This window comes from Cottoperca gobio, chromosome 22 (assembly GCF_900634415.1).
Source record: "Cottoperca gobio chromosome 22, fCotGob3.1, whole genome shotgun sequence".
Lineage (NCBI taxonomy): Eukaryota > Metazoa > Chordata > Actinopteri > Perciformes > Bovichtidae > Cottoperca > Cottoperca gobio.
In genome coordinates this window covers 4,566,604-4,579,197 of record NC_041376.1, presented here as the reverse complement: position 1 = coordinate 4,579,197, position 12,594 = coordinate 4,566,604, and the positions used below count along the sequence as shown (strand labels likewise).

Below are 12,594 nucleotides of genomic sequence, written 5' to 3'. Positions count from 1 at the left end.
GCAAGACTAGAGTGTGTCTGTGTCTTTGTGTGTGTGTGTGTGTGTGTGCGTGTGTGTGTGTGTGTGTGTGTGTGTGTGTGTGTGTGTGTATTTCTATTTTTGATTTACTCGTAGGAGGGGGACTATTACCATGAGCGTGCATGCTTCCCTATGTGTGTCTTTGGTTGTGTTTACATGCTGATGTTTACTTGTGTGTCGACACATGCGATATGCGTGTGTGTGTGTGTGTGTGTGTGTGTGTGCCAGCAAACACAGTGTGTATCTTAATTGGACTCCATTCAAGTGTTTAATTACTCATTAGAGATGCTGCAAAGCAATCTATACACCAGCTTTCCCCCGTTCGCTCCCCCTGCCCTCTGTGACTTCCAACCCACGGAGGCTCAAACGCTTTGACCCAAACTACATGGATTAGTTCACCTCGTCAATCTGGATCAACCCATCCATATTAGACGGAGATCCTTGAGCCGGAGAGATGCGGACAGTTAATAAGTCAGTCAGCCGGTGGCTTTGACACACTTGTTCATGTGAAAGATTAGTAGCCAGTCAGTCAGATTGCTGGCCACTTTGCCTCACCCTGTCAGTCAGTCAGGTGATCAGTTAATAGGCCAGTCAGTCAGTAGGTCAACAAGCCTGAACAATCAGTCAGTTACGTAATCGTATTGTCTCTCCGCCTGTCAGTCCTGACAGTCAGACTGTCAGTCAAAGGGTAGAAACCCTATAACCCGGGGCGACCCGACAGCCGAGTGGTTAGGGTGCATACCACAAGGGGCTAAAGGCCCCCCCTACTCTCTTCCATCACATTTCCTGTCTCCTTCCACTATCACTATCCAATAAAGGCAAACGTAGAGATTACACTCACATGTTCAACAGCAAGACCTGGGGAGTTTAAAAGATCATGAATGCAGACTCGAGGGCAAAGTTGCTGTTTGTTGTTGTTGTTGTTGGAATTCTAACACTTTATATATCGGTGGTCGTTGATCGACCCCCCAACGTTTGTCCCAATCTGTAAAAGAAAACTCATTAAAAGTGCATCCCGAAAACTAAAGAATGCATGAGTATTGATGGAATGAAAAATAAATCTTCTTCTCCCTTCTTCAAACATTGACTCTGTGGATATGTGACATCTCAGCAGGGTGCTGACACAAATCCTTCCCCCCCCCCCCCCCCCCCCCCACGCTGAGTTGAGAGATTCCTATTGGTGTACTCGGACATCAGCCATCAACTCCTTCGCGCTTCGCTTTGGGCCATCCTTGTCGACACCAATACAGCCCCACCGCTGTTTAGGTGGTGGACGGTGCCGAAGCCGGTGCTGCATGATGGCGAATGCCCCTCAGAAAACAAGTAGACTGATACAGGCATATCATGCACTCTGTCTGTCAGCATGTCAGCTGCGCCGCGTGTGCCCGGGCTCTCATCTCGTCTGTCTGACTCACTCATCCTGCTTGTCCATCCATCAGTGCCTTTGTTGCTCTATCTGTCTGACTTTGGGTCTATTCTGTCTCTATTGTGTGTGCGTGTGTGTGTGTGTGTGTGTGTGTGTGTGCACCAAGGTGATAATTACCTTTCTGGGGATTTTTTTTCCAGCAGGTTTTGTTATGTTAATTCAGTGCCGTGGTTGTCGGGTTGTATGTGTCTGTATGTATGACGGGGAACATGTTTGTGTGTGTGACAGTGTGTGTATACGTGTGCATATTATATGCGTGTGTGAATTTGCCAGGGATTGGCACAGGCGGCGGTTAATCCGCAGGGGGGCCCATGTTGCCCGTCTTGAAGAAATACATAATAACCTTTCAGATGTGCTGAATATCACCACGGTGATCTATGGGCGACATTATTGAGAGTGACAGATGTGGAACTCAAAACAACAAAACTTGAGGTTGGGGAATGTGAGAGTGTGACGGATGCTGACATACAGTACGATATTCATGTGTTGATGTTTTGTCTATTTCTCGTTGTCAGTGTTTGTGTGCATGTGTTTACGTAGAACTGAGGATCAGGAGCCAATTTACATAATTAACATCTGAGTTTATGAATCCCAGTATTTCCCTGTGTGTGTGTGTGTGTGTGTGTGTGTGTGTGTGTGTGTGTGTGTGTGTGTGTGTGTGTGTGTGTATGTGTGTGTGTGTGCTAACAGGATATCAGTGTGTATGTGTATATATTCTGTCAGAATGCTATGTGTTAAGTGCCCTACTATGGTATATTTATGTACATATATGTGCAGTTGTGTGTGTCTCAGCATGTGTTTGTATAGGGGGGGGTATTTACTTTGCCCCACATACCTAAGCAATGCAGCGGGAGTCGCAGGCAGAGACGACAGCATAAGAAAGGAACACCTCATGCTGAGGGAAAAGCAGCTAAGGAATCTTAGCAGGAAAAAAATGTGTGTGTGTGTGTGGGTGTGTGTGTGTGTGTGTGTGTGTGTGTGTGTGTGTGTGTGTGTGTGTGTGTAGGATTCATTTTTCACGTTTGAAAAGAACGAGAAGAAAGCAGGAGGCAGGGTGGGGGGGGGAATAAAACGAATTTGGCTGGAAAAAGTTAAGACAGAGGAAAGAACATGGAATAGTAAACAGAAGTCGTGAAGATTGAAAAAAGAAAAAGTAAGAATGTCAAAAGATGCTGTGCTATCCTGAGAGAAGAAAAAAGGAGGAAGTAGAGCGAGTAAATGAATCTGAAGTGAGGAGAGATGAAGATTGAGGGAAAGAAAGACGAGAAAAGGAGCAAAAGAGAGTAAAGACAGGAGAAGATGAAGACGGAGAGATAGAAACGGAGAGTAATGTGGAGATAATTGGAGAGACATCGAGAGTGACTGAAGCTGCAGCGCAGCCGACTGAGACGCACCGTCACTGAAGCTGCTTACAGACGCACACGCTTCTTCGTGCCAGGAAGCCGAACGAGGTGAAAGTGTGCACATTTCAGATGCTCAATATGAAATTGCACATTTAAAAGACTCCATTTTTTAAATGTGTCCAGCTGTGCCTGGACTTGACCCGTGGTTAAACAGTGGTTATCTTCGTATTGGTATGAAGTAGAGAGCAAACCGGACGTCCATTACTGTCAGTAAGAGAATGATGTTTATTTATGTGCTTAATGACAAACTGAGCGCTGGCAGAAAGTGTGTGCCACCCACTGTGCCTGCAGGTAGAAGTTGGCAACAGAAGTTTTAAATTCTACCGGAGAAGTAAAGATGCGTCGGATGTTTGAAAATTGAAAAATCGACCCACAGCCGATTCGTCCGCCTCTTCTGCTCGACTCCTCGTCCAAGAAACACGGAGGGAAGTGGGGGGGGGGGGATAAGAAGTTTGATCAAATGACTTTCATTTACCGTAGGTCAAACGTCATGGTTATGATAATAAACACGTGTGTTTAATGGTTGGGAAAAGATTGAGGTCGTTGTAACAGCTGTCTCCCGTGTTAAAATAATGTTTTGTTGACTCATCCATCCTAATCACTACAGCCACTCGAGGCTTTTGTCATTTAAACATAAACATCTGTCGGTGAAACAACTGATGCTGTCGTGCTTCTTGAGGGCAGTCTGTGCCATATAACATACACCTATAAGTCATGACGGCACACAAAGAAGAAGGAGAGGTTGTTATAATTTGTCTTTGTTTGTCTACATCGTTGTTTCCCCCGACCTTGCCAGACCTTGTAGGTCAAAACGTTTCTGTGAAGCTTCCCCCTTTTGAAGCTTCTTTTGAACCAGAAATACGCTGGAAGAATGGAAAACATTTTTCCGTTGACTGGCGTCCCCCGCACCCGTTGCGGTGTTTTGTGGCGCGGGGTTTTTTTCTCAGCGTGAATGCCACATCAGCGAGAGTGATTGAGGGAGATCAAGAAAAGCTGGGGAAAAAGAGAAAGTTATGGAGGAAGAGAGACGGTGACATAGTGAGGAGCGAGAGGCAGAGAGAGCGAAGCTTCCTTTTGATGTTTGTTGGTTGATCCGGCCTGCTGTTTAGGACGCAGGCAGGTATGGTAAACATCCAAGGCTTCTCCAACCAGCTTTGATCACAGCCATGCTGAGAGGTGATGTTGATGACTCAGTGATGCCAGAATGCTAAGAAGAGTCCACTACACACACACACACACACACACACACACACACACACACCTTTTCTATAGTACATAAATACATCCAGTCCCACACTAAGACTTAAGCTTCCATTCTTCTCCTTTCTCTCTTAATCTCTCATTTCAACTTTTAAACTCCTCAATTTCTATTTTCTTTTTTTAGCCTGAGTGTGTGTGTGTGTGTGTGTGTGTGTGTGTGTGTGTGCACAATACCATAAAACCCTTTTTACATAGACGATGTTCCACTGATTGTGGTCGAAGCTTCAGAACGAGCCTTTTTTTTTTGTTTTTACATTTGAGAGCCAGCAGCCAAAAAGCCGAGTCCTTCGTCTGCATCTGACTAACCTCACCGCACAATTCAATTGCAGTGAAAGTGAAAGAGTGAGGAGAATCTGTGAGACATCAGGGGATTAGGATACAAACCATCGTATCATATTGCACAGGTTTACACGCAGACAAACGTTAAAAAGAAATAGCTTGAAGCGGCGGAACAGAAAGACCATGTACTGAACAACGTGCCCTTCAACAGCAATCAGTTTTATGGTCCTATTTTAAAATAATATCTTTTTCATGAAGAACCTGGTGGGCTTGAAAGCAAAATATGCTAATGTTTTTTAAAGATCCATCTTCCCTGAATGTAATTATCAAGTGTTCTTCCTTTTTTTTTTTTTGTAGTTGTACGTGTGGAAATAATAGCGACTGTCAATATGCCAGAAATACAAAAAAAGCTATCTTTCTCTGGAAAGGAAAAATAATCAAATTTCATCACCCGGAAAATAAGAAGTATATGCACTGTTTCTTGTCACGTCGATCAGAGTGTACACAGAGTAAAAAAGGATTAGTGGAACTTTACAATTTTGCACTGTACTTTGCTGTAAGCTGCACTAAAGCCCACTGTATCATAGCATCTGTCAAATAATTATGACGGGATATGTTTGTGTTTGTAGAAAATATTTGACAATCCCAGTGAAAGCTGGCGCAGTCTGAGAATATATGGGTGTAAAAGCAACACATACACAATATCCTCAGTGTTGGATGTGAAATAAGCAACTGCTTGAAGCTTTAAAGTACTTTCGGTTATTACTTTTATTACCGTTTATATTTGACGGGGGAATTATATCCTTAAGGGTCAGCTTAACCTAATTACAAAACGCATATTTCGCTACTTTTGAGACATGTGCCGCCGTCCCCAACATGATGAGGAAAGAAGACTGTCCCGAAGACTTGTTGACAGTGTGTCACACAAATGACATCACCTTCACCTCAACTGTATTTGGGTGGAGGCAGACGTACACTGCTTCATCACTGCAGGAAGGTGTTCTGCACAAATAAGTTTCCAGGAGGAGTTAAAGAACATCATACCCATAAACATTTTGTCAGCGTCTATAAGTGTCATGGCAGCTTCATGTATATCCCAGAGCGTTATAATATGCACATTGAAATTAAGACACAGCTATACCTGCACAAACGACACACACACACACACACATACGGCACACACATAAGCACTTTCAGGAAGAGACATGCCTTAAGTGTGAGTGCATTCCCATGTCTTTTTTGGCCAGTGCAGTGTGTGTGTTTAATTCCAAATGACACACAGCCTGAGAGGAGAGGATACAGACACACACGCACACACACACACACACACACATGGACACACTCATTCACACATTACTGCACAGCAACATGTACTGTTTAACAGCTCCGAGTACGGTGGCACACACCTGTACACACACACACACACACACACACACACACACACACACACCTGCACACACAGTTTCCTCTCGTCTGGGCGTATTAGGAATGCAGACGGTGTCACAGGAGCAGGGCAGGGCGCTGAGTGGCTTAATACAACCTAATGTATCCTGGCACATTAGCCCCATCTTGGATTGAGCATCTTCACTCATGGAGACGTACTTTTTCAAGCTATAATTTAACCAAACACACACACACACACACACACACACTTTATTGTATTGCCCAAACTATGGCTCAGATGGTAGTCATCCATAAATGTATCAGTGCACAATCAATAGGCAAAGCACATTTGTCTGCCACAGTGGTACAAATTGAAAAAAAACAAAAGAAAAACGGAAAAGGTCCTCCTCCATCTGCTCTTCCTCCAGCTGGCCGCCTCCTCCTCCTCTTCTCCTCTTTCTTTCCACCTCTCTTTTCTCTTCTTTCTGTCTTGTTTTACTCTTATTTCATGCAGGCTCATTATTCCTCTCACCCCCCCCCCCCCCTCCTCCTCTCCCTGTATTTCTCCAGCTTTTGTCCTCATTGCACACATATATCTATTCCTCCCCTACCTTTTCTCCCTCTGCCTCCCTCCCTCTCTTCTTTCCTTTCAGCCCTTTTATTCTCATTCTGTGCATCTCTCCCTCGGTTTCTCTCTCTGCCTTTCCCCCTTTAGTTGTTAATCAGAGTTGATTGGGAGCAGAGAGAGCCGAGAGGAGCTCCCCAGTGGATCAATGCCTCTAAATGATCTGTTCAAGGATCCCGTTAGAACCTGCAAAACCCGCTCTGATAGGGCACCGAAGCATGAAGGCGCTCATTTCACATCTAACTCACTTCCTGATTTGCCCTCTGGGAGAGAGAGACGGGGCTGCCGTTAGAGGGATAATTTGTCCCAAAGCTAAATATCCCACTAACCAAAAGTGCTTTAACCAAAATGTCTTCATTCCAAGCAATCAATTACTGCCAAGGTGAGGGGGGGAAAATGATGAATTTGTTTAAAAAGCTCAGTCCGCCTGTGTGTGTGTGTGTGTGTGTGTGTGTGTGTGTGTCAGCCTGAGACGTCGAGATTGCCCAACAACTGTTTGTGCTCATTTGATTGAAGACATTTTCCCGCTTCTCATATTTACTGAGCTAAACTAGATTTGATAATGTGCCGCAAGCTGAGTTTAAAACGTGTTCTTGAAGTGGTACATCTGAAATTAAATTGATCATAGCCGCGTTGAGCGATGATGTTAATGACGAGAAGAAGAAGCGTCCGCCACAGACAGGCGCACATCTCCACAAAGAGATGTCACACTGATGAATGTTAAACAGCAATTTCATATGTTAGACGCTTTACTGAAGAATGTCTCAAAGTGTAGTGTTTAATTGTGTGTGTGTGTGTATGTGTGTGTGTTGTTGTTAAAGATGCAAAACCAAAACGATTGTCAAGTCATACCCTTGGGACATATTATTTATAGAGTGCTAGTAAATAAAATATCGGAAATATCAAATATTTAAAGAAAACATTGCTGTATTGTATTTCCTCACAGCAGGGTGCAGATATGAAACACAGCTGTGTATTTTAAGACCTGTGGTTCAAATACTACGTTTTTTTTAGTGCTGAGTCGGCATTAGATGTGAAGTATTGGTCAGTTTCAGCTTCTGTTGCTAATAAGAATTGGGAATTCTCCAACAAAGTAAAACTAAGACTTTTAAATCTGGTGATATTCTGTCAACACATTAAGTATTGTCTGTGTACCCTCAAGACAGATGTACAGTAACTTATTGCTGTTAAAACACATTATAACGCACCCGACGTGTCGTCGTCTGCAGATGAAAAGAACACTTAAAAACACTTTTCTTTTTCAAAGAGGACAGTATGTATTCGTCTTTAAAGATGGATGTCTTCAGAACAAACGAGAGGGGCAAAGCCACGACGGGGGAAGAAGTACGGAGGGATAGACTACACATTGTTGCTTTTAATCTTTTAATGGTATTTGTTGACAATAGCTAAAAGATATAGAATATCGGCAGCCTTATCCTTCCAGAGGAACTGTTTCACTCCAGTGAATTCAAGATTGTAAACAGAAGTTTGGTTCCCATATAGGAAACATTGGCATCAAAAACACTAACATAAATAGAGCCTTGTATAATGTAGGGGGGGGGGAATGCAGCCATATGTTTTTAATATACTTTAACTACCTTGGCTCGCAGAGATAGTTGAAAAGAGTCACCAACTGAGTTCAAGCACCATCCAATGCATCCATATGTTACATGCATTTATTGAACAAATGCTTTGACTCAGTGCCAGAAGCAGGAGCATCACAAAGAAGACTATACACCATCTCTATACAATGTGTGTAAATACTAATATTTCTTCACTTAGTATAACCTCTGACCCACTTCTATTCATCGCACCACCCTCAGTGATCCTCGTGTGTATGGAACTAAGTGGGCATTCACCACAGACTCTCTGCACTGCTTCAGGGGGTGGGATAATAATGTGTGCTCTCTACCATCACATGACCCACTTCTCTTGAGTATCGTACGAGGAGGCTCTGACTGGAAAGAATATACATTCTAAACATGCTAATAATTCCCATGAAGCATAGCTCGGCAAGCTTTATTCAAATGAAATTGGTTACCATGCGAAGGTTTGGTGTAACCAGAGGGATTATTATTGATTTTGCTGTTTATTAAATAGAAGAAAACACCCTCCAGGTTTGTTTTTAAAACTATAAACTGAAATGACTCAGGTGGTTTAATGACCCTCTATCAGAGAGCATTTGTCGAAGTGTCCTTGAGCAACTCGTCTCTAAGGGTTGCTGTTTTGTAGCCGACTCGACCTCAGATCTTCCTGTGGAGACGTATAGACACAGGGATGTTCTAACAGCGAGCGTACAATTTCATATAACTACGTACACAGCACGACTGAACTAAGTGGACACTCGCCGCAGTTTCCTTGTATGCTGTGCAATCATACAGAAATCCAATATAGGTAGTAAATATTCATAGTATTGCAGAAGATGTATAGGGGTTTGTTTTTTTCTCTCAAAATATGTCCACAGTATTTCATTACACCTCAGCGAACCTTTCGCGAGGCCTTCTCAACCCTGCACACCGATGCTGAGACTATTCCTCAGACTGATTGTGATTTATTGTGTATTCATGAAGACGTTTTTATTCATTGTTTCCTTTGTGTCTTGCAGGTTCTGGCACGGAGAGTACAGAGTGGCAGTGAACATTAATGACTATTTGGACATCTACTGTCCTTACTACGAGGGTCCTCCGTCCCACGGGCGCATGGAGCGCTACATCCTGTTCATGGTCAACCACGAGGGCTACACTTCCTGCCAGCACAGGATGCGTGGCTTCAAGCGCTGGGAGTGCAACCGTCCCAGCGGTCCTGACGGACCCCTGCGCTTCTCAGAGAAGTTCCAGCTCTTCACTCCCTTCTCCCTGGGCTTTGAGTTCAGGCCTGGACACGAGTACTACTACATCTGTAGGTTGTCAGCTGGGCGGTGTGTGTTGTGTGTGTGTGTGTGTGTGTGTGTGTGTGTGTGTTTCTGTGCGTGCAGGTAAAAAGGGCGTTTGTCCGTTTTGTCGCGTGCCACGCTCCCGTTCAATATGCATTTCTAAACGATATGTAAATAGGCAATCAACAGAAGTTGATTGAGAGAGTTCTCAAACACAGCCCACCGTGTCGCTCGCACTCCCGCAGGCGAGCATAAATACACCTTCCATCTCTCAGTCGCTCCCCCTCCTCCCTCACTCTCTTTATTTCTTCATGTCTCTCTCTACTTCTGTCGAATCATAAGTGGTGTGCTCAGCAAAGTGGTAAAAATGTCACCAGGCGTAGTTTGTAATCATTTTTATATTAGCTGTATTGATGTTTCTCCTCACAAGTGATGTATTAGTATCACAGATGGGCCTTACCCCCTGAGAGTTCTTCTGAACAGTTAAAGAGCTATCTTTCCTCCACCAGGCGCGGGACAAGTCGTAGCTTCAAATGACTCTTAAACATTGTTCTCTGCCGCTCGGTGTGCCAGATGGGTGCGATAGATTTAGTGCGAGATCAGTGAGTAATCACAGAAAAGCACATTAAATTGACTTTGTAAAAGCTTTGCTGTCAATGTCCAAACTTTCTCTCGCCACACAGAAGTGTCACTTTTGTTCTGTGTGGAAGCTGCGAGGGCTGCTAGGCTTGTGACAAAACATTTGACTGTTTGAATCAAAAGGCCAGATGGGAGAATATGTGGAAAGAAAATGATTCTTTGGAGAGAGGACAGTCACAATTCACGCAATCACATCTCTTGGTAGGAAAATGTTTGCATAGGTTGCAAGTGATTAAGTAAGTGTAAGTGTAAGTGAACTATTCCGTCACTTACCTGCTGAGGTCTCGAGCTTGTTCACCAGAAGTGTACTCACTTATGGATGACTATTATTGATAACCAATTAGCAACGTTAACTCATTCAACCCTTTACCTTACTTATTTGTGCGTTAACTCTTTGAAAGTCATACCAACCCTGACCTGTCGTTGGTATCTAGTTCAGAATTTGTCACGTAGACAATGATTCTACGGCGCAGGTCTCTTCGTTTCCCCGTGTGTTGCCGCTGCACCGCCGGCTGACAACTGACCTTAACCTTTACAGTCGGAGATGATGCATTATCACCGTGACCCATAATGGGATAAGGGTCCTCTGCCATCAGCTTCAGGTCTGCATGGATGTGCGACATATATCTTGATGTAGTTTTTTGCCCTTGGATAGAGATGTTGACCTCGTCCTCATTCAGACATCGGACGAAGATATTGTTGTAGCATTACTGTGTTCAGTTTTTAACACACTTTTTAAAGTAATGCAATCAATGAAACAATGCTGCCCTGCTGAATTACTGAGAAAGATAATAAGATTAAAGTCATGTGTTCCCTCCAACACTCTTTGTTTACAGAGAACCTTTTAATAATGAGCACTAAGAAATTGCAAATATTTCTTTGCCCCAGTCTGTTGTCTACACAGTCACAAAAACACAGCAGGCGGGAGTCAGTGAGCCAAAGAGGCGAAGATAACAGCCACCCGATGTCCTACTGCACTTTTCCCTGTCAGCACACACACACACACACACACACACACACACACACACACACACACGCTTTTGTTTTCAGTCTCATGTAAGGATGGACAGGGCCCCTCTAGAGTTGTATAGTTGCTGACTATAGTATTGTGTTTCTTGGACCCCTGAGGGGAATGTGTATTCCACAAGATTGGTGTGTGTGTGTGTGTGTGTGTGTGTGTGCGTGTGTGTGTGTGTGTGTGTGTGTGTGTGTGTGTGTGTGTGTATTGGAGGGGGAAGGGCTGGTTGCGGGGTCAGTTGTCAAGTGATTGTGAGTCCGTGAAAGGCCATGTCCATCATCTTGACTGACAAGCACACACGTTTTTGTCTCTCACATGCACATGCAAACGCACACAATCAGACACACACACACACACACACACACACACACACACACACACACAGGTCTGTATTGATGTGGAACGACGATGGCATTTTGACATTTTTAACCACCCAGCCCTTCAGATGAATGTTTGTGTGTGTGTGTGTGGGTGTGTGTGTGCGTGTGTGTGTGTGTCCCCTTTCCGCCATCACTCCAGCAAAGTAAAAACACATCATCGATCTTTAATGGTGATCTGTGGCCAGACCTGTGTGAGTGTGTGCCCATGTGTGCACGTTGGTGTGTGTATTTGTCATGTGGTTGACATGTTGACAGGTCCGCTCCACCCCTTACTTCTCCCAGCTGCCATCTGATGAGGTTGAGTGATTTTCAATAGGTTTTCAGGAGACGTTGGATTGTGGATGTGCTGGGAAACAGAGGCGCTGGGAGAACTGATAAGACTTTTAAAAAATGACAAAAGTAAACATTTTTTGGAGGGCACGGAGAAAATAAATAAGGGGGGGGGGGGGGGGGGGGGGTCGGGGGAGGGGTATGTATCTTTCCAATTCTAGTCTTTTCTTTCAGAAATGTTGCCATTTGTCAGTGAAGCAGTAGGGAACCCAAAACAAAGACACACAACAGGAGAGAAAGCTTTTAGCTGAGCTTCATAGGGGACCATGGTACACTTTCTCGGGACACCGTCAGTAGGGTAGGTGGATGATTTGAAGAAATTTGAGGCAAAGGAAGGGGGCAACAGGGAAGGCATGAAGGGTAAAGAAGGTGAAGGGTGAAGAAAAGGATGCAGGGAGGAGTTGCGGGCTGAAAGAGAGGGAGGAGAGGGCAAAGGAAAGGTCAGATTTATTTCCTGTGCGCTGTGGATCTTGATGATGGTCCTCTCCAGGGTCACTCTGGGCTCTGGCTATGCGGACTACCACAAGGGAGAAGGCCAATAGGTCTCCACACACACACACACACACACACACACACACACACACTTCTGCAAGCACCAGTGTGGGTGTGGGTGCGCGTCTGCATGCGTGAGCAATCAAAGAGTTGTTCACCATCCGCTTTAAGGTCTCCAGCTCTATTTCACATCAGAGCCAGGTGGGACTAAAACCCAGATTCAGTTTAATTTTCTCTACTTTGAAGTTTGAATCACAGTAACTTTTTTAAAATGTTCTCATTTATTTTGGCATTCAGCCAGAGCGGCACGGTGGCTCAGTGGTTAGCTCTGTCAGCTCACAGCGAGAAGGACCTGCGTCTGTGGGGAATTTGAATGGATTTCCTTCCCCATTCCAAAAAAAACATTCAAGGCAGGTCGATTCGAGAGCCAGTATTTCCCTTAGGTGTGAATGTGAGTGTGACTGAATCC

The 12,594-nt window shown here is 44.3% G+C and overlaps 1 protein-coding gene across 3 annotated transcripts in view; it reads left to right on the top strand.

Annotated features, from left to right (window-relative positions):
* The window catches only part of efna2a (ephrin-A2a), a 65,687-nt gene that overhangs the window by 49,493 nt on the left and 3,600 nt on the right, over window positions 1-12,594 (top strand). For all 3 annotated transcript variants that reach the window (XM_029460656.1, XM_029460653.1, XM_029460657.1), the window contains exon 2: window positions 9,000-9,292. In XM_029460656.1, coding sequence (XP_029316516.1) covers window positions 9,000-9,292 — 293 coding nt within the window. The remainder of the gene's footprint in view (window positions 1-8,999; window positions 9,293-12,594) is intronic.